General features: G+C 41.8%; 1 protein-coding gene across 2 annotated transcripts in view; it reads left to right on the forward strand.

Moving 5' to 3' along the window:
• Positions 1–27,456, forward strand: part of Nhe1 (Na[+]/H[+] hydrogen exchanger 1) — a 236,014-nt gene that overhangs the window by 123,905 nt on the left and 84,653 nt on the right. For both annotated transcript variants that reach the window (XM_068353486.1, XM_068353487.1), the window contains exons 6-11: positions 4,002–4,060; positions 14,356–14,439; positions 16,419–16,520; positions 23,341–23,519; positions 24,276–24,520; positions 25,368–25,537. In XM_068353486.1, the coding sequence (XP_068209587.1) occupies positions 4,002–4,060; positions 14,356–14,439; positions 16,419–16,520; positions 23,341–23,519; positions 24,276–24,520; positions 25,368–25,537 (839 nt within the window). The remainder of the gene's footprint in view (positions 1–4,001; positions 4,061–14,355; positions 14,440–16,418; positions 16,521–23,340; positions 23,520–24,275; positions 24,521–25,367; positions 25,538–27,456) is intronic.

Consider the following 27,456-nt stretch of genomic DNA (forward strand, 5'->3'; position numbering starts at 1 on the left):
AAAAGAAGGGTTGGGGCTCATCTGTTGCAACACACCATCTCCTGACTATGATCTGAAGCCGAGCAACACTGTCACATAAACCTCCTAGAGATGAGAGCAGCCTTTCTAGTTATCAAACACTTCCAACCACTCCTCTCAGGACACTGCTTGGTGTTGATGAGTGACAACCCTACAGTTGTGGCCTATGTAAACAGACAAGGAGGTACTTTTTCACAGCCCCTCTGCCAGCTGGCTGTGGAAATGTTAAGATGGACGGAAGACAACTCGGTGACGCTCTCAGCTCGTTTCATCCCGGCAAAAGAAATACAGTATCTTGATGGAGAAATTGAGTCGGAAGTCTTGGATAGTTGGCACCGAGTGGTCTTTGAATTAACAGATAGGAAACAAAGTCCTGACTTTGTGGGGTTCGCCAACAATAGACCTTTTCGTGACTTCTCTCAACCGGAAGCTTCCGTTGTACTGTGTTCCAGTGTCAGATCTTCAAGCGTTTTTAACACCCTTGGGACAATCTAGATGTCTATGCTTTCTCCCTTTTGCCAGTAAGGAGGCTTATGAACAAAGTGCGACTGTCACACTACCTATCAATGACCTTAATAACTCTGATATGGCAAACTGCTGAATGGTTCACAGATTTTCTACTTCTACATCTGCTCACAGAGGCACCGAGGGAACTCCCTCCACTTCCCAAGCTATTGAAACAACCACATATCCAGATATTCCAGAGGGATGTAGCATCGCCACGTCTTCACACTTGGAGATTATCCAGCAACTCTTCATTGCACGAGGTTTTTCGCAACCAGTTGTGAGGAAGATGTCTGGATACCTCCGAGAGTTATGCACTGCAATCTACCAAGCAAAGTGGAATATCTTCAGTGTTTGGTGTTGTGGAAGGGGCATCCCTCCACTCAGTACCTCTATTCCAGCAATAGCAGAGTTCTTGTTGTATCTCAGGGAAGAAAACTCTGTTCAGTGTTGGGGGTGAAAGGCTATCGCTCAGCCTTGTGTCTTGGCTTCAAATTGAATGGAGTTGGCATTTCCTCCTCGATGGAATTATCTTTTCTCATACGTAGTTTCGAGTTCTCTTGACTTTATTTGGAAGTCAGATCTCCCCCATGGAATGTAGTACGAGTACTACAATTCTGAAAGGAGCTCCTTATGAACCTCTTAGTCGAGCCTCAGAACATGACTTGACACTAAAGACAGTGTTCCTCCTAGCCCTGGCTTCTGCAAAGAGAGTCAGGGAGCTGCATGGTCTGTCCTACAATATTGCCCATTCAATGGGATGGGGTCTAGTGACTCTCAGCTTTGTCCCTGAATTTATTGCAAAGACTCAAAATCCAGCTGTAGCAGAGCCTAGATTCTGGCTCTTCCAGAATGAATCCCTGTACTTTAACTGATGATGTAGATCAACTGTTATTATGCCCTGTAAGGGCGCTGAGGAAGTACTTTAAACAGACTATGCGAGCTCGACCATAGATCAGCAGACTGTTCTCAGCATAAGTAGGATCAAGAGGAAGGTAACAAAGAACCCACTATCATCCTGGATCAGGAAAGTCATTGAACGAGCCCTCTAAGCAGAATTGCCTCCTCTTGACTGTAGACTGGGAGTTCAGGACATCTGAAGGGTGTAAGAACATCCCTGGCATTGAAAAAAACCTATGTGATGCATGCTCTTCAGGCGGGCATGTGGAAACATCAGTCTACCTTCACCGACTACATTATTACCTGTACCTGCAGAATGTAACCCACAGGAGCCTTGCTACATTCTCCATAGGTCCCGTGGTGGCTGCACTAAGCATGATCAGTAACACCTCAGCTCCCACGTAGGACAGGTGAAAATCAGTTGAGGGCAGATGTTACCTGGTTGTAAGTCTAGTATGAATGTGCGTGTGACTGGCCCTTTACGTCTCTCATTCTCCCCTCTCTTCGGGCTTGAGCAAACCGAAGAACTCTGCAAGCTGGCCTCTACTGACTGTAGGTGAGTATCATTGCCTCTTGTGTGTCCTAATATATATAGTACATGTATATTGTTGCATTCCCAGTCTCCAAGTGAGGGGAGAATCATTTAACGTCCATGTAAGTAACGAGGAAGTCTATACCTTGACAAGTCACATTTCTATTTCTCACACTTTTGCGTAATTGGTCAGGCCTTTTAACTCATATGCAGAGTTAGCTAGGTGATAGGGTGGGCTCTTACACAAGCTCTTACACTGCATAAGGGTCACACCGTGGGTCAGGGGTCAGCCATTTGATCTTGGACCTCCACTCTCCCAAATGTTAGTCTCCATCATAAAGAACTGAAGGGTTTGTATTTGGGGCAGGAACAATAGACAAATTTGGAAATAGTTTGTATTTTTCCTAACCATACAAACTTGAAGCTCTCTACACATTTTGACCTAACCTCTAGATGTCCTGCCTGTAATTGCAAAGTGAAGTGTGTTCGCTGCTGCGCATGTGAGCAAGGTGGAGGCTCCACCTCCTGCCACTCCCCCCGCTGGCCAGTCTGGGGGTGGTGAGTACTACCTCACCTTTACGGCTAGTTTCAGCTGTCGATGAAATGTATCTCCATAGTAAAGAAATTCAGGTTTGTATGGTTAGAAAAAATGCAAAGGATTTCCATGTTTACCATTTTTTTTTTTTTTCAAAAATTGTATACGTATTATAGAGTGCATGTTACCACTTGTAGTGTCTTATGACACAGGAAATACGGTAAAATCTGAAAAAATATAACTTATCTGCTTGCAGAAACCCGTAATATAAAGAGGCCTTCACGATGTAGATTTGCTTAAATTATATTTATAAATCCACGATGTATTAAAGTTGCAATAGGTGAGCTGCAAGATGAGAGGGATTACTGTACTGTATATTCCATTTAATTATATATTAATGTTTTTCATATCAGTCTTACTCATATTATATTTGATTTAGTATATTATGAGAGCACTATTTTTTTGTGTGGTACTTGATATACAGCGCAGTACTGTATTACAGTAATACCTTGATATATAAGTATACAATAATTCGTTCCCGGACTGAGCTTGTATGTCAATTTGCTCGTATCTCTATTCAGTTTTTTCCCATATACTGTAGAATAACTGAAAAATGTTTAATCCGTTTCTGCCCTCTGAAAACACCCAAATCAATTATGATAATAATGTAACAAACATGTTTTAATTGCTTTACTGTATAGTATAAATGAACTTTACATACACTCACAAAATGATATGAATGATTGCTGTGAAAGGCTATGAAATACAGTTTTAGTATGGAGTTCTTACCTTTGAGACAGACGATAACGGCTAATGGCTGTGTGTGCGGAGGAGGGAGGGAGGAAGGAAATGAGAGACTTGGACGGTACCATATCTACTGTTCCTTTCACATGCCGTATCACTTAAACTTAAAATTAAATCAACTGAACTTAGCTTGATTTCTTCAAACTTTTTATTCTTATCTACTTTTTTTTTTTTACTGTTAGAAGATTGTACATATCCTTGATGTACTCAGCACGTAATGGCATACTAACTCACTCACATGGATACCACACTAATGTTACTCATTGATTTCATTCCTCACCTCTATTGTCATAATGGGTTTTTTTTTTACTAGCAACTTTACCACTCACTCTCTTAAGACCCATCACTTATTATGAAGAATGTTCTCAAATGTAGAGTTAAAATCACGTAAATAATGCAAAAACAACACGGGAGACGTGTACTGAAGTCGATGATAACGTGAAGTGAACGAGTGATGCAGGCTTAGAGCACTCTCAAGCGCTCGTCCGCATAGCGTTAGCATCTGTAAGCGTGCTCGTATCTCAAGATTGTGCTTGTATCTCAATGAAAAATTTTGCTCGGAGGCTAGCTTGTATCTCGGAATGCTCGATTGTCAAGGTATTACTGTACTGTGTATTGTACAGCACAGTATTTTTAGGTTGTAATTATTTTGCTGCTCAATCTGAATATATTCTTCTGTTTAATATTTATTTTGAATTTAACCCCTAGGTGCTGTGATTGGCTTGGTGCTGAAGATCATGTATAGTCGACACATTGCAAATTGGCAGGTAACTTTATGTATATAAATGATTTTGTTTGTTATGAGTGTTAACAACAAATGCATGGTAGTAACCGACTTATTGAGTTCTGGATACTGTGTTTTCAATATAATCACTTTGGTTTTGGTCTAAGAAAATAGTTTTAATTAGGATTTTAATTTCGTGCTCCATCTTTACTTTTACATCATCATGAGTGAAAGGAAATCAAAATTTGAGATATTGAATTAATTATACAGTGGTACCTCTACATACGAATTTAATTCGTTCCACAACCTACTTCGGATGTAGAAAATGTTCGGATGTAGAAACGAATTTTATCATAAGAATACATGGTAATTCATTTAATTCGTTCCTCAGCCTAAAAACCCATAATAAATCCTTAATAAATGGCTACACATAATTACACTTAACAATAACATAACTGCATAATATGAAAGAAGCATATAAAAAATATAATTATACAGAAATAATGAATAAAAAATGTGTTTTATTGCCACTTTACCTTAGAGACAGGCCAACGCAGGTGTAGGATTTGCTACGCCAGGAAGAGACGGACGATCGGCGAGAAGGTAGACATGGTGTTAACGTGTTCTTTAAATAAATACTCTCTCTCTCTCTCTCTCTTTCTCTCTCTCTCTCTCTTGTTCTTCTTCACTGTTAGTGTTAGAGACGTCTATTAATTTTTTTTCTGAGAGAGAGAGAGAGAGAGAGAGAGAGAGAGAGAGAGAGAGAGAGAGAGAGAAATTAAACAAAAATGAGAGATTAAACAAAAATGTGTTGTGTACATATGATTTTTAACACCGTTAACAAGTTGAAAGACAGTTGAATGTAACTAAAAAAACAATATCAGCGAATCTGAATTCCTTTATTAACTAAAACAAATATTGATACAAACACACTCGTGTGCGTATGCGCAAACACACACACACGCATGAGGAGACACGATCGGCGAGGAGGTAGAGATGGTGACTGCGATAACATACCGTAAATTACACTACGGAAATTTTAATTTAACTTAGCTTATTTATTTATTTTTTTAATTTTTATATTTCAAATTTTTTATATTTTTTTCTTTTGATTTTTTATTTTCATTACTTTCAGTGATGAATTACGGTATGTTATCGCAGTCACCATCTCTACCTCCTCCCCGACCGTCTCTCTTATTGCGTAGTAATTCTTGCACCTGTGTTTGTGTGTGTTTGTGCATGCGCACACTAGTGTGTTTGTATCAATATTTGTTTTAGTTAATAAAGGAATTCAGATTAGCTGTTATTACTTTCTTAGTTTCATTTAATTGTTTTTCAACTTGTTGACGCTGTTAAAAATCATATGTACTCTAAACACATTTTTGTTTAATCTCTCTCTCTCTCTCTCTCTCTCTCTCTCCCTCTCTCTCTCTCTCTCTCTCTCTCGGAAAAAAAATAATAGGCGTAGACGTATCTAACACTATAACACCGAAGAAGAACGAGAGAGAGAGAGAGAGAGAGAGAGAGAGAGAGAGAGAGAGAGAGAGAGAGAGAGAGAGAGAGAGAGAGAGATTTTATTTAAAGAACATGTTAATGCTATGTTTAGAGAGAAACAGAAAAAGAGAGAAGTCTTATTTAAAAGAGCTTGTTAATGCTATCTTGGTTTTCTTTGCTTCACTTTTTTCTTTCTTTCTGTTCATCACGCTGGCCCTTCTCACAAATGATCGTTGCCAACAATCTCTTGTCCTTTATCCCTATCAACAAAAGGCGTTCTATCTCTTCCAGGGTATTGCTACGATGTCTTGTAATAATGGTGATCCCCTTCGATGGTTATTTGCTTTAATGGCTGCCTTCCGCTTGATGATCCACGAGATCATAGGCCTATTCCGGCCATATTGTTTAGCCATACAGTATCACTCACATGCACACTGCTCTCACGCTTTTCTATAATTTCTTGCTTCAATTCTAATGAAAGAATTGCCTTCTTCCTGTACTGAAACTTGGCTTCTTAGGCACCATGATTATAGGTAAAATCAAAAGGGAAATGTGAGAAAAGGAAGAAAATAAGTACTGTTAATAACAGACCAAACAGAGGACAACCACACGATACACACAAGAATAGAGAACTGAGCACTCGACGCTCAATGGCGTAATGTTTACTTCGTGTGTCGAAATAAAATTCGGGTGTAGAGTCAAAAATTTGCTCGAATTTTACTTCGGATGTTGGAAAATTCGGATGTAGATACGTTCGGATGTAGAGGTTCCTCTGTATCTCTTATAACTACACTGTGCTTACCTTTGCTTCCAATATTTTGGAAGTTCCATAAAATCCTATTTTGGCTGTAATTTTAGCCTATTAGAATATTGCAAATGAACGTTTATACACTTCTCTATAGTAATTGGTTTACAAAGTGATTGAATACACTTCTCTTTGAAAAAAACTTATATTTTTATTATTAGTTTCTTATCGTTGCTGTGACAATAACTGTTTTCTGGGCTCGAACCTGTGCCGCCCAGTGAATAAGCTCCATTTAGCACTTATTCTTAGGTAATTTACTGCTAAATATACCAGAGAAAAAATGTAAAGGAGTGCTAGGTTAACTAGCTCGCTCACCTATTGGTGTCGGTATAAAATTGGGCGTATAATCCAGAGGTCCCGCACTATTTAGATTAATCCACGACAGAAACCCCAATAGAGGAGAGCCGTTCAACCTCACTCGGTACTACTAACAATGCATCCGCTCAGAACTCAACTCCTTTTAGCGCGACGAGTATAGTAACCCGCATTTTTGTTGTGCTCTCGATTTTGGTTTATTTTCCATTGAATTATGGCTTCTTCGTCGGTTTCCCAGGAGACACCGTCTAAGTTAAGTACCAAGCTGGGTTTTACTGTGTTTTGAGCAACCTAGATCGTTTAATATTTATATTATAAGAGTTTATTCTCTTCGTTCATATCGATCTTGCTTGATTTCACTACAGTTGGTACTCCTGTTTTTGAGAGCTTTTAAGTTTCACTTGCGGTGTTACTATGTGTATTATTTTTATTATCAAATATTATTTGTTATTGTGAATATTCATTATTTAGCGTTTAGAATCCTCGTGGTTCAATTTTAGGGCCGATATCATTTACGTATCGTTATGGCTGCCGACCTTCGTGCTAGGCGGCAATGTTATTTTTAGCCATCAGGTGTGTCTTTTGTGATTTAATTATTATGTTGCATGCCTTGCCCAAAATTTTCTATGTGTTTATTCATATAATTTTTAACGCTATTATTATTATAATGAATATTTGTGCCATTACTCCGTTTGATCTGTCTGGTTGGGGATCGTCAGTTGGTAGCCCTGCTGCCTCGTATCACGTGATCCTCCCCCACGCTCCCCCTCTAGCTAGGTGGGCGGCTAGGCTTCTCCCCCCTCCACTAAGGGACCGTTGCCTTCCCTCCTTTTAGAGGGGGTAGTTCAGTGTTTATGGACTTTGTCCTCCGGGTGGCCCGGCGGGTTCGTCTCTGTCTAGTCTGGTTGGCCACCGGTCAACAGAGTTGGATCCCGGTGCACCCTATTTTATATTCACTTTTCATTCTGGCTTATGTTATACGAAACCCTCCGGGTTCGGTTGGCGGTTCTTAGCTACAGTTCCGCCCCCCCTATTATTTTATAACATTTCCTATGATGATTATATATGACAGATCACTACCCCGGAGTCCCTAAATGAATTGGTATTGGATATACTTTTATTTCCCGGCCCGGGGTCTACCCCGCCCCGGGAAATCAGACACCATGTGTCTTAATTCCTTGTTATTGCATCCTTTTTTATGCTCCCGGCTTGACCGGAATGGATTGCTATACTTTAGTTTCAAGTTAGACTTATGTTTAGGCCCGGGTCCTCCGGTCCCGCCCCTATGTAAGAATATTACAGTTAAGCTCTAACCTTGCGTTAGACCTATGTTAGGCCCGGGTCCTCCGGACCCGCCCCTACCTAAGAATATTACAGTTAAGCTCTATTCTTGTGTTAGACCTATGTTAGGCCCGGGTCCTCCGGACCCGCCCCTACTTAAAGAATAGTACAGTTAAGCTCTAATCTTGTGTTAGACCTATGTTAGGCCCGGGTCCTCCGGACCCGCCCCTACTTAAGAGAATTACAGTTTCTCATATACTATTCTTTTTATAGATGGTGCATTGTCTGACGCCGGCCTGTGCAGCTGTTCTGCACCAGCCTTGTGGCCACTCCGTCTGCCGATCTCACGCCCCTTGTGGGGTTCAACTGGAAGACGTTGTGGTATGGCACCCGGATAACTGTGTGATTTGCTTCGACCTCATCACTACCCTTGGATCTGACTCGGTGAGTCCCGTTGGCTATATTGCCTTCTTATTTATTTTACTATTAGTAAGATATCTATGGTCTTGAAGGACCATTGGGAGTCTTCCCTTTTATAATTCCCACTATTATTTCAGGCATCCCCGGAGCAAAAGTCTGCGGCTCGGGCCACACTGAAGGTGTGGGTTGGTGGGTTTGCCCGGAATGTGAAGTCTAAGCGGCCGTACGTCCTATCTGAGGACTACTGCACTATGGTTTACCCCAACGCCAAGTCTTCAGCTGCTGTGGCTAGGCATGTGGCAGCTCCCATCATTGCCCACATTGATGCCACTATAACGGGTCTCATCGACCCAGAGCAAGATCCATCGGACGCCCCCGGAGGTCTGGAGGACAATGTTGCCTCCATGAACCTGGACGTCGAACCAATGTTACTAGACGAGCCGGATACAGGTAGGGTGGTAAGTGAGGCAGGTGTGTCCGGCGCTGAGATTCCTATCCTCAGCCCCGCTCTTTCTTCTTCTTCTGATCGCTCTTCTTTTCATGGATTTTCTGGGGACCGTGATTCGTCTCAACGATCATACCCGGTTCCCCCTAAGGATAAGTCTACTTCAAGAACCTTACCCAAAGCTCGCAAGCCTCACAAGACTTCTCATGGCTCTAAACATTGTACGAACCCGTCTTCAAAGACCTCTGGTTCCTCCTCTAAGTCTCACGACCCGGGAGTTCATTCCGCCCCTCCTGCTGCTAGCCCGGGCCTTTCCGAATCAGCCATGCTTCGCATCGTGTCGGAGATGCAGGCAAAGTTGGTTTCGGAGATGCAGTCGAGGATGGACACGATGTTCTCTAACTTCGGTCAGAGAATTGGGGCTTTAGAGCAAGGAGCTCCGGAGAGAGTCCAAAGCTCTCTCATCCCGGATGCCTCTAAGCTCCCGCCGTTTGCCAAGAACAACCCCTGGCGTATGGCTCTTCATTCCCCGTTCTCAGACGGAATGTTGACTCTGGAGGGCCTTGGCACTCGTCCTCTAGAGGACTTTGAATTCTTTCCTCCTGGTCTGGCATTTCCATTTCATGGTTATGCCAGGCTTACCGAGGAAGCTTTAGTTCGATTAGACAAGGTCCCAAAGAGACGGTCATCTTCCCGAAGGAGCAAGCCCAATCTGTTTGGGCCAGATTTTTGAACGACATCGGCTGCACTAACACCATGCTGACGCCTTATAAAAGCTCCTTTACGATGTTCTTAATGGACAAGAACACCTTGACTCCATGCGTCAATAAGGTGGCAGAGCTTGCCTTCCAATATGCTCTGGAGGAGAAGCCCTTGCCTCCCATCCGAGAGGTGGATCCAATCTCCCTCCTTCTTCCCTCAGGCATTGAGTGTTGGAACAACGTCCATACCACCTTTACCTCCGGCAAGCTTGCAGCAGACTGTGCCTCAGTTTTGTTTAGTGAGAAGCTTCCCCGTCTCCCGGAATCCCTCATTAAACAGGAATATGATTCCCGCCTACGTGTGGGCCGTACTCTAAACTTGGCCACATCCACGGAGTCGATAGCCTTGACTTACGATACGGAGAGTATTTTTAAGTCTCTCAACAAGGCTACGTTACAGTCTTTATATTATGACTTGTATGACTTCGCTACTGCTAAACGCAGATGTCGCAAGCATGTCCTAGCTGAGGCGACGATTAGGCATGAACCTAATAAGCTCATCCGGTCCTCCTGTTGGGGTTCAAATCTCTTCCCTGAGGATCTCGTAGAGGAAGTCTTGGCGGAGGCCACTAGGGTTAATCAGAGCCTTAAAGCCCGTTGGGGTTTGACCCCTAAACGCAAATATGACCCCGCAAATTATCAAGCCCGGGGTAGGAAGAAGCTTAGACCATATACCTCCACCCAGTTCAGGCAACAGCAGAGTGCTTCATCCAACTTCCGGCTGCCTCTTCCTCCATCTTCTGTTGTCCTCGCACAGCCTTCCACCTCTCAGGCTCCTTCGGACGACTATGTCACCGTTCTGCTCCCTAAGAGCCAGCTTTCTGGTGCCTCCGCCACTTCTCCTGCCTTTAACCAGTCTTACGAGGCTCATAGCTCTTCCCAGAGGTATGGTAGAGGCAGAGGCTACCACCATGGTTCTAACCAGAACAAAGGCAGGGGAAGAGCCTTTCGCAGAGGAAAGAACTTCCGAGGCGGACGTGGAGGCAACTCCTGAAACCAATACTGAGGTGCAGCAGGTAGGGGGGAGGCTCTATGCCTTCCGCAACAAATGGAGGTTCAGTCCCTGGGCGTTCAGTATCATCTCCAAGGGACTGGGGTGGAGTTGGATTCAAGGACCTCCTCCTCCGAACAAATTTCGTCAACATTCCACTCCGGACCTGGTCGAATTTGTCCAGGATCTTTTACAAAAGAACGCCATACAAGAAACGAAACATCTGAAGTTTCAAGGTCGGCTGTTCAGTGTCCCGAAGAAGGATTCAGACAAGAGAAGAGTGATTCTAGATCTATCCCTTCTCAACTTGTCCATTCAATGCGACAAGTTTCGAATGCTTACCGTCTCGCAGGTGCGGACCTTACTTCCCCGTGGGGCCGTCACCACCTCTATCGATCTTACAGACGCCTACTATCACGTCCCGATAGCGAGACACTTCCGTCCGTACCTAGGCTTTCGCTTAGGGGACAAAAGTTACTCCTTCAAGGTGATGCCTTTCGGGCTCAACATCGCCCCAAGGATCTTCACAAAGTTAGCAGAAGTCGCTGTTCAGGAACTCAGGAATCAAGGGATTCAAGTAGTAGCCTATCTGGACGACTGGCTCATTTGGTCAGACACCTCCCAAAATTGCCTAAAAGCCACTCACAAAGTCATCCATTATCTTCAATCTCTAGGCTTCCAGATCAACTTCAAGAAGTCCCGTCTTCTTCCAAAATCGAAGTTCCAATGGCTCGGCCTGCAATGGGATCTTATATCTCATACTCTGTGTCTTCCCATACCCAAGAGGTTAGAGATTGCAAGGAACACCAAACGCTTTCTCAAGACAAAGTAAGTTCCAGACGACTCCAAGAGAGGATTCTGGGGTCCCTTCAGTTTGCCTCAGTGACGGATCTTCTTCTGAAGGCAAAATTGAAAGATATCAATCGTGTCTGGCGTTCGAGGGCGAACCGGAAGCTCCGGGACAGGAAAGTCCGCCTTCCTCCCATTCTTCGGGAAAGACTTCTTCCTTGGACAAGAGCAAACAGTCTGTCAAAGTCAGTTCCCCTTCGATTTCCGCCTCCGGAATTAATCATTCACACAGACGCATCCTTATCAGGTTGGGGCGGCTATTCTCAGCTCAAGAAAGTTCAAGGTCTTTGGACTCCCTTGTTCCGCCATTTTCACATCAATGTGCTAGAGGCCATGGCAGTTCTTCTAACCCTGAAACGTCTCGCTCTTCCCAAGAAACAACACCTTCGTCTGGTCCTCGACTGCGAAGTGGTGGTCCGCTGCCTCAACAGAGGCGGGTCAAAGTCAGGGCCTCTGAACCATGTTCTAGTAGCCATATTCTCCCTAGCAGCCTCGAACCGTTGGCATCTTTCAGCTGTCCACCTGGCGGGAGTCCGGAATGTAGTGGCAGACGCCCTGTCCCGGACCTCCCCTCTAGAATCGGAATGGTCACTCGATCTAAAGTCATTTCGGTGGATTCTCTCTCAGGTTCCCGGTCTCCAAGTGGACCTCTTCGCCACGGAATCCAACCACAAATTGAGAGTATATGTGGCTCCCAATCTAGACCCTCAGGCTTACGCCACAGACGCCATGTCACAGAATTGGGACAACTGGGAAAAGATTTATCTCTTTCCCCCGGTGAATCTTTTGCTGAAAGTTCTAGACAAACTGAGATCCTTCAAGGGACAAGTAGCCTTGGTCGCACCCAACTGGCCCAAGAGCAACTGGTATCCTCTCCTGCGAGAGTTGAGACTATACCCTCACCCGATACCCAATCCGGTTCTGTCTCAGATAGTACAAACACGCGTTGTGTACGCTTTCTCAAACATTCAGAGCGCCCTAACTTTATGGACTTTATGAAGTTTGCGGCTATGCATGGTGCCAATATTGATCCTCAAAACACCTTGTTCCTAGAATCGGATAAACGGGATTCCACCATCCGCCAGTATGACTCTGCAGTTAAAAAGTTGGCAAAATTTTTAATAGACTCAGACGTGAACTGTATGAACTTGAACCTTACAGTCACTTTCTTTAGATCTTTATTAGAATCAGGTCTGGCAGCCAATACTATCACCACTATTAAATCGGCTCTGAAAAAGATCTTACTAGTGGGTTTTAACATAGACTTAACCGACTCTTTGTTAGCTTCAATTCCGAAAGCTTGTGCCAGACTGAAACCGGTTACTCGTCCTACCCCGGTGACCTGGTTCCTTAATGACGTACTCAAATTGGCTTCTGATACCATTAACAGTTCTTGTGATTACATGCCCCTTCTCAGGAAAACACTTTTCCTGGTGAGCTTGGCTTCCGGGGCAAGAATTTCTGAATTGGCAGCCTTGTCGAGAGACCCGGGTCATATTGACTTTCTGCCTTCGGGAGAGGTCCTTCTTTCTCCTAACAAATTCTTTTTGGCTTAGAACGAAGACCCTCAAAACAGATGGACCTCCTGGAAAATTGTTCCCCTCACGCAAGATCCGTCTCTGTGCCCTGTCACTACTCTTAGGTCTTATTTATCCCGGACCTCCTCTAACTCCTCGGGGCCTCTATTCGTTAGAGAACAAGGCGGTACCATTACTATTAAAGGGATCAGGCAACAAATTTTGTATTTTATTAAACAAGCTAACCCTGACTCTTTTCCTCTTGCACATGATATCAGGGCGGTTGCTACCTCGGTGAACTTCTTTCACCACATGAATTTTACAGACCTCTCCAGGTTTACAGGGTGGAAATCACCGTCAGTGTTCAAGAAACACTACCTTAAACATTTGGAAGCCCTAAAATTTTCTACAGTAGCCGCAGGGAGCGTAGTTACTCCCAGGTAACTCACAGGTTAAGGCCTTGTCTCTTTATCTCTCCCTCTTACCTGCCTCATTTATACCCTATTGTATTCGTTGGTCTCGCACCTGAATACTGTTATTATATTTGTAAATTTTTATATACTCCTGAGTATCTGTATATATTATCACTCACGGCATTATTATACCTATAATTGTTTTTTGGTACTCATCTCTGATTAAAGCATCCTGTATTTCCCTTACGCTTATGTTTTTTCCTTTATTTTGCAAGTTTGGTGACATTTTCTCTTGTATAGATTCACTGGGCGGCACAGGTTCGAGCCCAGAAAAGGGATTTTGACGTAGGAAAAATCTATTTCTGGGCGAGGGACCTGTGCCGCCCAGTGAACCCTCCCAGCTCCTCTCCCTTGGAGTCCCCAAACTTTGGGTGCTAAGGAGTTGGGTTCTGAGCGGATGCATTGTTAGTAGTACCGAGTGAGGTTGAACGGCTCTCCTCTATTGGGGTTTCTGTCGTGGATTAATCTAAATAGTGCGGGACCTCTGGATTATACGCCCAATTTTATACCGACACCAATAGGTGAGCGAGCTAGTTAACCTAGCACTCCTTTACATTTTTTCTCTGGTATATTTAGCAGTAAATTACCTAAGAATAAGTGCTAAATGGAGCTTATTCACTGGGCGGCACAGGTCCCTCGCCCAGAAATAGATTTTTCCTACGTCAAAATCCCTTTATTGTTTTGTTGCATATGTCTGGTAAACCAGCTAGTTTTTGTAGGAAATTTCATCATTGAAATTTTTTATATCTAAGGTAATGTGTTTATAAAGAATATGAAAACTATGCTTAAACTTTCTCAGAATTCTTGATTTTCAAAGTAAATTGTTGTATCTCATAAAGTATTGCCTATTGCAGTCCTATACTGTATTTTCATCATCACTTTAAACCAAAATAATTTACATTTTAGTCATTGGGTTTGTATAATACAACATTTGGTTATTTTAAAATTGTCCTCGTCCTTAAACTCATTATATTTTCATTATTACAGAAAGAAGAGGCATTTTCTCCCACTGTCTTTTTCTTGGTTATCTTGCCGCCCATAATTTTTGAATCGGGCTACAATCTTCACAAGGTATGAGTTTTGGTATTTTTTTTTTTTAGGATATGAAAGAAAAAGAATAACCCTTAAGATTTTGGCATTCGATATCATGTGTTTATTTTTTCTTGAATTCAATGAAAATTTATTTTGATCTTATTTATTATGTCTTATTTGATTCAAAAGTATTTTGATTTTGCTTTATTACATCATACATTTTTTATTACGATTTTTATGTGCTTAATTTCTTCATATTTGAATGAATTTATTTTGATTAGCTTTATTAACCCTTTGGCGCTTATCCCCCATACAAAGGTCGAGGTGAGGATCAGCTCATATGGCCATTACCAAAAAATTACGTTTATGAACCAAAGTTTTTTTTTTTTTTATATTAAGGCTTCCTGTTTGATACATTATAATGGCAAAAGATTGAAATTCGTACCTATGTAAAAAAAAAAATAAACTTTACTGGAATGCTAAATATTAATAAAAAATGCGGGTTGAACATAAACATTTTTTAAAAAATCGTAAATATTTTTTTTTTTTTACAAATTCATGAAAAATACAGTGATTATGTTTGAATATTTTTTTAATATGAGAATTGTTTAAAATTGTAAATCCTTCATGTGGATGCAACCTCTTTCCAATAAATGTATTAGTAAGTGAGGTGTAAATGAATAAAAATTACCTTTTTTTTTTTTTTTTTAGAGCGAAAATTTCAGATTTTCCAAGATTGGGGTTTTTAATCATATATGAGTCTTGTGTTGTGTAGGGATTTACATACATACAAACCCATCAAGAAAAATATTTTTGTGAGAGCATAGATTAAAAACAAAATAGGTCACATTGGAGATAGCATAAGCCTAGCATGCATGCACTGCTACTACCCGTTTTCTTTTAGGCTCCACATGTCCCTAAACCATATTCGCATCATCGAATCAGTTGCAACAATAAATATTTTCACTCGTCATTGTGTCATTGGATCACCAAAGGGTTAAGTCATCTTTGATTATGATTTATTCTATTAAATCATATCTATTTCATATGCTTTATTGCTTGATATTTAATTAGAATTTATTTTGAAATGCTTTATTGCATCCTATTCTATTAAAGTTTACCCTTCTGTGAAATGTAATACACTCTAGTAATGGCAACAATTGATGTAAAAGGATTATTTGTACATAATTACCAGTACTTGCAGTTTTACATGCCATTTCTGTATTTTTCATTACATAGTATTCACATCTGTCTAATTTATCTTTCTTAAACTTCTCTAGTACTCTTGAAACTCTAATGAGAAGATGAGAACCATTTTTAAATAGTTTTTCCAAACTCTGTGATGGTGTAAAGCCAAGTCTCATTTTATTTTATATCTTCTCTACTGGTATATCTGCTGTTAACATAATTACACTGGCAGACAAAATGACATCATTCTCCAACTGTTTTTGAGGAATACTGGTAATTCCAATAATGATATATTCTTTAAAAAATGATTGGATTAGTAGTAAATAATATCTGTGATACTTTCAAAAGTCTTTAAAGACTTGTGCTTTTGCTGATGATGAATTCCAAAATGATTTTTGGTAGCCGTCGTATACTGGGAGGAGGCCTGCAATTGTCTATTATTGTTAATAAAGATTTTATACATTTTAATAAGCTCAAATATTTTTTGTCTACAGTATTTGTACAGAATTTTTGTAAATTGAAGAGTTGTTTATTATCTACTATAAATTAGCCCTTTTAGGTGGTAGGTGAAGAATATTAATAGAACATTGTAGAAGCATATAGTATTTGCAGTATTATCATTGACTTATATTATTGCTTTCCTTTAATTTGTTTTTCCTCTATTGCTGTATATAGCTTTCCTTTTGTTTCTGTTTGTCTTATTTATCCTGTAGTACAGAACACTTAATGAAATTCCCTCAGTGCAGTTATAAGTTAATAAAGTAATATGATTATTTATAGGCAATTGAAAAAATTATATTAATTGATATGAAATTTCCAAATTTTTCCAGGGAAACTTTTTCCAGAACATTGGCTCGATAGTTGTGTTTGCTATTTTGGGTACTGTGATATCAGCTCTGGTTGTTGGAGGCGGGGTCTACCTTTTGGGGCAAGTAAGTACAGTTAATTATTGATAAAAATTTCACTGAACAGTTAAAACAAATGATCTCTAAAAATCTAAGGTTAACATTAGTGATCTGTTAGGTCTTATTTCATGATTGCATTATCTATAGTTGGTGAAATATATATACTGATTTTTTTTAAATATTTAACTTAGCCGGTGAATATATAATAGCTGCAACTCTGCGGCTCGACAGAAAACACACTCAAAAAACTCGCGAGCGATCGCTATGAAGGTTGCGGGTGTGCCCACCAGCGCCAACTGTCGGCCAGATACCACTCTTGTATGTAAACAAACCCTTCAATTCTTCTCTGTCGACGTTGACGACAAGACGTATTCATACTCGCTGTTGAACCTGGAGTTTTCTCATCATATTTGGTGAAGTACTTTATTTTGGTTTGAGCTTTCGCAGTGCAGGTGTTTTTCCTCAACATAAACTCTTGAACTCTTTATTGAATCAGATTATTTGTTGATGACTTGGATTGTTTTTGGAATTTTCTTTGACTAATTCAAAATGGCTGACCCTTCTCAAGTACCTAGATTTCGAAAGTGTAATGCTAGGGACTGTAATAGGCGTCTTCCAAAGGCTTCTCTCGACCCACATACTGTTTGTTCCAATTGTCGGGGTAAAACCTGTCAATTGGGAGATCGGTGTGAGGAATGCGTGGGCCTTTCGGAATTTGATTGGCTCGAATACGATAAATATGCACGTAGACTAGAGAGAGATAGGGTAAGGAGGAGTTCATCTAGGTCTGTAGATTTTTCCTCTCCACATGCCCCTGAACCTAATCCTTCCCCTGTAGTGGTTGTTCCTAACCCCCCCTTCTAGCACTCAGGAACCGTCTATGCAAGACATGTTACGTGCTATTCATGCCTTGGGGGAAAGAGTTGAAGCGTTAGCAACTGATCGTAATCAACTCATGGCTGACGTGAAGGAACTTAAGTGTCATAGTGCCACGGCAGAAAGTGGGAAAGTGATTAGTGCGCAAAGTGTTGTGAACAGTGTTGCGACCGAGGGTTCGTCTGTTCGTGCCTGTCGTTCACCTAGTCCGGGACCTCTTGCAAGCTCCCAAGCCCAGGGGAGAAGTAATGTCGTACGACTTATGGGTTCGAGAGGCCTTGATCAGCGAACAGACGTTCCCTCTATGGTATCAGGCGTATCTCACCAAGATCGCCCCTACCATAAGACGAGAGAGCCCATTTTTTCCTCGTCTTCCGAAGGCTTTTCACGCAAGAAACCGTGGAGCAAGGTTTCTAGGCCTCTTAAACGGAAGTCGGTCCCTTCAGGACAGGTCCAACGTCCTGGATGTAGTCATTGGGACAGTTCGGACCCGTTGCAGTCATCGGATGACTGCTCGCCGCCTAAGCAAGGCAAAGTTGTGCCGTCTCAGACGCTAACCCCGTCGGTTACCGCACCCATTCCCGTGGACCCAAAATGGGTTATACTGCAGGACATGCAGTCTAAGCTTGCGTCCCTTATGGAAGACTACAATGCCGATAAGGTTTCCGTTGAGCCTAGCCGGTCATCTCATCGAGATCCTGGCCTTCAGCCACCCAAACGTTCTTTTGTGCGTCCTGTTGACGCTGGTGTAGCCAAGTCACGTCAAGCAGTTGGGGTAGAACCACACTCGATGCGATCTCGTGTGGATTTTCAGCCGCATTTGGACGTTAGGCAACTTGCTGATGTGCCTGGTGACGTTCAGGACGTTCGCCAACCATCGGAGTTGACTTGTTTTGACGCTGAGCGTCAACTTCCGCAACCTAGAGTTGTTTTGACTGCTCAGACTAGGCGGTCTAAGCAGTCTCGGGTGGACGCTGTGCGTCCTCACGCACCTGTTGTTGTTGACAGTTCCCAGACTGTCAAGCAGTTACAGGACGCTGCGTCCTGGTCCGCCACTTATGCACCAGTGCGGGTGGACGCTGCGTGTCAAGCATTGCCAACCCCTTTGCTTGTTTCTCATCAGTTGTCAGATGAGGAACTTTCGGATGAGGACGTTGCTGACCCTCAGCCTGAGGATCGTCCTTCAGATATTGATGAACCAAGAGCAGTTCCGCCATCTATGGACTTTAAGAAAGTCATGCTCATTTTTAAAGAGTTGTTTCCCGAACACTTTGTCTCTGTGGCTCCTCGTTCGCCGCCGTCTGAGTTTGTTTTAGGCGTACCTGCTGACATGCCAGCCTTTACAAAGCTTGTTCTCTCTCGCTCGTCCAAGAGAGCTTTACGGCTTTTAGGCGATTGGTTGGAAACCAAGAGGAGTTTAGGGAAGACGGCCTTTGCCTTCCCCCCATCTAAACTCTCGTCTAGATCGAGCGTCTGGTATGCCACGGGAGAAGTTCTCGGCTTGGGAGTCCCTGCCTCTGCCCAGGGCGACTTCTCAAGCCTTGTAGACTCTCCCCGCCGCCTAGCCATGAGACGCTCGAAGATTAGTTGGTCATCCTCGGACCTTGACCATCTACTTAAAGGCATTTTTAGAGCTTTTGAAGTTTTCAACTTCCTAGACTGGTGTTCGGGAGCCTTGAGTAGGAAAATCTCATCGGCTGATAGAGATGTCTCCTTACTCATTATGTCCTGCATGGATAAAGCCATCCGCGATGGATCCAATGAGCTCTCCTCCTCGTTTACTTCAGGAGTCCTTAAGAAACGAGAGTCTCTTTGCTCTTTTCTGTCGGCAGGAGTTACTCCCTGTCAACGATCTGAGCTACTCTTTGCCCCCTTATCGAAGTTTTTGTTCCCTGAACTTTTGGTTAAGGACATAGCTTTGTCACTCGTGCAGAAGGACACCCATGACTTGGTAGCGTCCTCTGCTCGCAAAGGGACTCCTTCGACTTCCTTTTCTGCTAGACCAAGGATAGACACTCCAGCGTCCAGGTTTATTCCGCCCTTTCGTGGCAGAGCTCCCAGCAGGGGAAGTACTCGTGCCGAAGGAAAGAGAGGAAAGAGGAAAGGAGCCAAGTCCTCACGTGGCAGAGTCTGACTGCCCGCAGCTTCAGACAGCAGTAGGTGCCAGACTCAAGAACGTCTGGCGAGCCTGGGAGAAGAGAGGCGCAGACCAACAGTCGGTGAGGTTGCTCAGAGAGGGGTACAAAATTCCATTTGTACACAAACCTCCTCTAGCGACTTCCCCCATCGATCTCTCTCCCAATTACCGAGAGGAAGCAAAGAGACAAGCCCTGAAACTAGAAGTGTCTCTTTTGCTAGAGAAGGGAGCGGTGGTCAAAGTCTCGGACCTTCAATCACCGGGGTTTTACAACCGTCTCTTCCTAGTACCGAAGAAGACAGGAGGTTGGAGACCGGTGCTAGACGTCAGTGCTCTGAACGTCTTTGTCACGAAGACAAAGTTTACCATGGAGACCACGAAATCAGTCTTAGCAGCGGTCAGAAAGGGAGACTGGATGGTCTCTCTCGACCTAAGAGACGCATACTTCCACATCCCCATTCACTCAGATTCCCAACCTTTTCTGAGGTTTGTTTTCGACAATGTGGTGTACCAGTTTCGGGCCCTGTGCTTTGGCCTAAGTCCTGCTCCTCTCGTGTTTACGAGGCTTATGAGGAATGTGGCAAAATTCCTCCATTTATCGGGAATCCGAGCCTCCCTTTACTTGGACGACTGGCTTCTCAGAGCCTCGTCCAGTCATCGCTGTCTGAAGGATCTCAATTGGACATTGGATCTGACCAAGGAATTGGGACTTTTGGTCAACATGGAAAAGTCACAGCTGATTCCATCCCAAACTATACTGTATTTAGGGATGGAGATTCGCAGTCCAGTTTTTCGGGCTTTTCCGTCTGCCCCCAGAATAGATCAAGCCCTGCTCGTAATCCAAAGGATGTTGAAGAGAGAACGTTGCTCAGTCAGGAATTGGATGAGTCTAGTAGGAACCCTATCATCCCTGGAGCAGTTTGTCTCGCTAGGAAGGCTACACCTCCGACCTCTCCAGTTCCATCTAGCTTTTCACTGGAAAAAGGACAAGACGCTAGAGGCGGTCTCAATCCCGATTTCCGCAACAGTAAAGGCATGCCTGAATTGGTGGAAAGACAATATCAGTCTAAGAGAGGGACTTCCCCTAGCAGTTCAGAAACCAAACCACGTTCTATTCTCAGACGCATCGGATTTGGGTTGGGGTGCGACACTGGACGGTCGGGAATGCTCAGGTCTGTGGACCTCAAGTCAGAGGAGCATGCACATCAACGGCAAGGAGCTTTTGGCAGTCCACCTGGCCTTGATGAGCTTCGAGAGTCTCCTTCAAAACAAAGTGGTGGAGATCAACTCGGACAATACCACAGCCTTGGCTTACATTTCCAAGCAAGGAGGCACCCACTCCCTGACACTGTACGAGATCGCAAGGGACCTGCTCATTTGGTCAAGAGATCGAGGCATCTCCCTGGTAACGAGGTTTATCCAGGGCGACTTGAACGTCTTAGCAGATTGCCTCAGTCGGAGGGGTCAGGTAATTCCTACAGAATGGACCCTCCACAAGGACGTGTGCAAGAGGCTTTGGGCGACTTGGGGTCAACCCACCATAGACCTCTTTGCAACCTCGATGACCAAGAGGCTTCCAATCTATTGCTCTCCAGTCCCAGACCCAGCAGCAATACATATAGACGCCTTTCTCCTAGATTGGTCATGCATTCCCACCATTCAAGATTGTCAACAAGGTACTGCAGAAATTCGCCTCTCACGAAGGGACAAGGTTGACGTTAGTTGCTCCCCTCTGGCCCGCGAGAGAATGGTTCACCGAGGTACTTCGATGGCTGGTAGACTTTCCAAGAAGTCTTCCTCTAAGAGTAGACCTGTTACGTCAGCCCCACGTAAAGAAGGTACACCAAGGCCTCCACGCTCTTCGTCTGACTGCCTTCAGACTATCGAAAGACTCTCTAGAGCTAGAGGCTTTTCGAAGGAGGCAGCCAGTGCGATTGCAAGAGCGAGGAGAGCTTCTACCATTAGAGTTTACCAATCGAAGTGGGAAATCTTCCGAGACTGGTGCAAGTCAGTATCTGTATCCTCGTCCAGTACCTCTGTAGCCCAAATCGCTGATTTTCTCTTATACCTGAGAAGGGTTCGCTCCCTTTCAGCTCCCACGATCAAGGGCTACAGGAGCATGTTGGCTTCGGTCTTCCGGCATAGAGGCTTAGATCTTTCCAACAATAAAGATCTACAAGATCTCCTTAAGTCTTTTGAGACCTCTAAGGAACGTCATTTGGCTACTCCTGGATGGAACTTAGACGTGGTCCTAAGGTTCCTCATGTCAGACAGGTTTGAGCCTTTACATTCAGCCTCCCTGAAGGATCTCACTCTTAAGACACTTTTCCTGGTGTGCTTGGCCTCGGCTAAAAGAGTCAGTGAGCTTCATGCCTTCAGCAAGAACATCGGTTTTTCGACAGAAAAAGCCACTTGTTCTCTTTAACTTGGTTTCCTGGCCAAGAATGAACTGCCTTCTCGTCCTTGGCCTAAATCTTTTGATATTCCTAGCTTATCAGAGATCGTAGGCAACGAACTAGAGAGAGTATTATGTCCCGTTAGAGCTCTTAAGTTCTATTTAGCTCGTACTAAGCCTTTACAAGGTAAATCTGAAGCGTTATGGTGTTCGGTTAAGAAACCATCCTTACCTATGTCAAAGAATGCTTTGTCATATTTTATCAGATTTTTAATACGAGAAGCCCATTCCCACTTGAGTGAGGAAGACCGATCTTTGCTTAAGGTTAAGACGTACGAGATTAGAGCTATAGCAACTTCCGTGGCCTTCAAGCAAAATAGATCTCTGCAAAGTATCATGGACGCGACCTTTTGGAGAAGCAAGTCAGTGTTCGCGTCATTTTACTTGAAAGATGTCCAGACTCTTTACGAGAACTGCTACACACTGGGACCATTCGTGGCAGCGAGTGCAGTAGTGGGTGAGGGTTCTACCACTACACTTCCCTAATTCCAATATCCTTTTAATCTGTCTCTTGAAATGTTTTTTAATATTGTTTTATGGGTTGTTCGGAAGGCTAAGAAGCCTTTCGCATCCTGGTTGATTTGGCGGGTGGTCAAAGTCATTTCTTGAGAGCGCCCGGATTAGGGGTTTGATGAGGTCCTGTTGTATGGGTTGCAGCCCTTGATACTTCAGCTCCTGGGAGTCTTTCAGCATCCTAAGAGGATCGCTGGGCTCCGTGAGGAAGACAGACTTACAAGGCAGAGTAATCGTCTAAGTCAACTTCCTTACCAGGTACCTATATATTTTGGTTTTGTTATATTGATAACTGTCAAAATGAAAAAACTCTTAGCTTATACGCTGTAAACTTAATTAACTCTGGTCTCTACCCACCGCCTTGGGTGTGAATCAGCTATTATATATTCACCGGCTAAGTTAAATATTTAAAAATGATATTTTAATTATAAAATAAATTTTTGAATATACTTACCCGGTGAATATATAAATTAAATGACCCTCCCTTCCTCCCCAATAGAGACGCAGCGGGACGAGAAGAATTGAAGGGTTTGTTTACATGCAAGAGTGGTATCTGGCCGACAGTTGGCGCTGGTGGGCACACCCGCAACCTTCATAGCGATCGCTCGCGAGTTTTTTGAGTGTGTTTTCTGTCGAGCCGCAGAGTTGCAGCTATTATATATTCACCGGGTAAGTATATTCAAAAATTTATTTTATAATTAAAATATCATTTTTAACCATAAATCATTAGGTAGCTTTCCCAAGATAGCAAACTAATGAACTCTAATATAGTACCAAGTATAGATAGAACCCATATATTTAGTTTACATTGTACTGCCAAAAGGATGTGAAACAGAGAACAATTTGGAAAATATATTATTTTTCAGGCTGATGTTGTGTATCGACTGAGCTTTGTGGAAAGCTTTGCATTTGGGTCTTTGATTTCAGCAGTAGATCCAGTTGCAACCCTGGCAATTTTTCATGCCCTCAATGTGGATCAAGTTCTTTATATGCTTGTCTTTGGAGAGAGCATACTCAATGATGCTGTATCAATTGTTCTTACAAGGTAATTTTATTAAGTCTTTTGTCCATGATAAGAAAGTTACATGTATATTTTGGTTTTTGGTTGAGCTTGGTATTTCATGTTACTGGAAGCATTTCTTGGTTTAGAAATACTGATAAAATATGATAATGTTAGAATCTTTGATAGCATTTGTTAATGTATTGATACATAAAAAAAATTCTAAAATGATTAAGTTTTGATTAATAGCAGTGTGTTATACAGGCACTTTTATAAGTTTTTATAGACAGATCATTTGGATTTTTGTTCATAATTGTTTCCTGATTCTGACCTATATGTTGCATTTATTCTATTCTTTATCAGTTTCATTAGTAAGAAAAATTATTCATTAGAAAATATTAGAAACAGAAAAATTATGAATCCATAAAGTAAATGTATAAGGTGTTTATGAGAAAATAACTGAAGGACCTTTCAGTATGTTTTTGGGAGTGAGAATCAATATGCCAGGTGTGGCTGCATTCTAAACTTTCACTGCATGGTAGGGTCAATTTGATTTTATATCAATATAAAGTGTTGTTGATTATGATTGCAATGACCTTTTATCCCCAGGAATTTCATTCCAAGTATATTCCTTACAAAATGTAAAATTCTTTCTTCATTTTGTACAATTCTTTTGTTGTTGAGTTCCAATAATCTGGACTAATTGAAGAATCTCCTAACCTTGTTTTTGAAAGAACTGTAACTTGGAAATTTTACTGGGCTTGTGAATTATTAATTTTCAATTTTCACTGATTTTTCCAGTACTGTGTTAGAAATGGCTTCACCTGCAATGGCTTCTATGGGGTCTGGAGAAGCTGTTTTATACACTATGTGGCATTTTTGTGTCATGTTCTTTGCCTCTGCTGGCATTGGTGTAGCTTTTGCACTTCTTAGTGCTTTGACTTTGAAGTATGTCCCAGTTCGAGAGTATACGTCATTGGAACTGTGCATCATTATCATATTCATATATGCTCCTTACACCTTGGCTGAAGGCATACATCTTTCAGGTAAGTTTATGAAACCAGATTCTGGTGTTTATATGAAAGCTGTAGTGATTTTTTCATGATTTTTCCCACTATAATTTTTTTTCATGTTTATATTCATTACTGTAGTTTGTGGGACCATGAGAGAATACATTATTATTATTATTATTATTATTATTATTATTATTATTATTATTATTATTATTATTATTATTATTATTATTACTTTCTATGCTACAACCCTAGTTGGAAAAGTAGGATGCTATAAGCCCAAGGGCTCCAACAGGGAAAATTGCCCAGTGAGGAAAGGAAATTAAGAAAAACTACAAGAAGTTTAAGACCAATAACAACATTAAAATAAATATTTCATATATAAACTATAAAAACTTGAAAATAACAAGAGGAATAGAAACAAGTAGAATAGTGTGCCTCAAGCAAGAGAACTCTAACCCAAGGAGGTGGAAGACCATGGTACAGAGGCTATGGCACTACCCAAGGCTAGAGAACAATGGTTTGATTTTGGAGTGTCCTTCTCTTAGAAGAGCTGCTTACCATAGCTCAAGAGACTCTTATTAAAGAATATGGAGAGGGTATATCTAGTAGTTGCAGCCGTGGGAAAATTTATTACTGTATTTTGTTTATCATTATTATTGTCAATTTCACTTCTGTCTTCTTTAGTCCTTCCCCCTTTTACAGTTAAAGACATACTGGCACATACAATATGCTATTGTAGAGAACCTTGCCAGACAAGTTTATGGCCTCTGCTTATTCCATGAATATTATTTTTCATGATAATTGTGATTTATATGGTAACAAAAATAGGAATATTAATAAATAACATTAATTTTCTGAAGGCATTTCTGTTTTTCAGGTATCATGGCTATTCTCTTCAATGGAATTGTCATGTCACACTACACACATTTTAATATGTCTCCTGTGATGCAGATAACTATGCAGCATCTGATGCGTACTCTTGCCCTCATTGCCGAGTGTACAGTTTTCATTTACTTGGGGCTGGCTATCTTCAGTTTTAGGCATCAGGTTAGATTCAGTTTTGCATTTATTTAGATTCATGTATAATTTTTTACTCTTTGATTAAAAAATGTGTCTCATTAAAGTTCAATTTTATATATTCTACAAAATAACAGTTTGCAGTAGTAGAAATATTACTGATGATAAACAACTCTTGGAAACTAAGTTTCAGAAAACTTTATTTTCATGTTTTAGTTCAACTTGAACTTTTTGATCTCTTAATTTTCCTTTTTCAATATTAAACTTAGCCGGTGATTATATAAGCTGCAACTCTGTTGCTCGACAGGAAACTCTACGTAAAAAATCCGCCAGCGATCGCTATGCAGGTAGGGGGTGTACTTCAACAGCGCCATCTGTCGTGCAGGTACTCAGTACTCAATGTAAACACAGAACTCAATTTTCTCTCTGTCGGGCTACCGGCAAGACCTACTAATTCGCTGTTACTAACTGGATTTGTTTTCACAACTATTTGGTGAAGTACACTATTCTAGTTTTGAGCTTTCGCTATGCAGGTGTTTTATCTTCATCTCAAAACTTGAACTCGTTTTGGATAGATTTAATTATGGTGACAAAGAGAGTATGGACTTTCTTTCACTTTTAAATGGCCGACCCTTCCCTTAGACGGAAGTGTGTTTAGGTTTTTAGTAATTTTTCTTATCACGTTATAGATCTATATATTTTATATCTCTCCGCCTTTATTAGGCCTCTTCGATTAACTTTCCATTTATTATAAACAAATAAAAATAAATTTTAATGTTTTGTTTATATGCGACCTTTCCTGACAGTAGGCGGTCCTAACTTGGAACCGAAGTTAATCAACGTTGAGCCCGTTATATCGTATTTAGCCTTTAAAGAATTTAAAACTTTTTAAATGTAATGTTTTATGAAAGAATTTCTTTGATAGTCTTCGTACTGTTTTCAAAGATGAACTAACGTTTAGTTTTTTAGGCTACGCAGTTGTTGACGTTCAGGACGTTCAACATGCGCTCTATCGTTACGATAGAGAGAGAGTGTATCACGGTTTCACTTTGCAGTAAGAGTAAATCGATTCTGACGTTTTGTTCATTCTTTCTTAGCTTAAATGTTTTAAATTCTAATTTAAAGGAACTTTTTATTTGGAAAACCTTTCAGTTTTTTCCTTTAGTCAAATAACATGTTTTTTTGACGATATATAATTGGGCTCTTCTCTTAGGTGCGAAATCAAGAGAGAAAGAGAGAGAGAGATAGAGACGGAGGGAGAGAGAGGAGAGAAAACGTTCCGTTCAAGCGGGTAACGTTGTTCTCGTGTTACTCTCGTCCCTAGTCTCTGTACGGGGAGGAAGGTAAAACGTTTTTAGGTTTTTATTCTCGTCCCCAGGCTATGTGCGGTGAGAGATTGAAAACGTAGTTATATGAACTAGTGTTTAGTCTCTTTCCCAGCCACTGAATTTTTTTATCTTAATATATGTTTTCTGTTTTTTGCTGGTATTAATGAGCTGCATTATACGACTGATTTCGCAATTACTACCTTTTAATGAAGGGTAGAATTGCGTGTTTCAGGTAGAAATCAGTAAAAGTTTCGATTTCAGTGAAATAAGTGCAAAACAGAAAATCGATAAAGTGATATGCGCAAAGTGTTACAGTGTTGCGTCCGAGAGTTCGTCTGTTCGTGCCTGTCGTTCACCTAGTCCGGGACCTCTTGCAAGCTCCCAAGCCCAGGGGAGAAGTAATGTCGAACGACTTATGGGTTCGAGAGGCCTTGATCAACGAACAGACGTTTCCCTCCGTGGTTTCGGGCGTATCTACCCAAGATCGCCCCACCCACACAAAGACGAGAGAGCCCATTTATTCCTCGTCTGCGGAAGAGGTTTCTCGTAAGAAACCATGGACCAAGGTCTCGCGGCTTTTTAAGCGCAAGTCGGTCCCTTCCGCGCAAGTCCAACGGCCCA

The sequence above is a fragment of the Palaemon carinicauda genome, chromosome 30 (genome assembly GCF_036898095.1).
Source record: "Palaemon carinicauda isolate YSFRI2023 chromosome 30, ASM3689809v2, whole genome shotgun sequence".
NCBI lineage: Eukaryota > Metazoa > Arthropoda > Malacostraca > Decapoda > Palaemonidae > Palaemon > Palaemon carinicauda.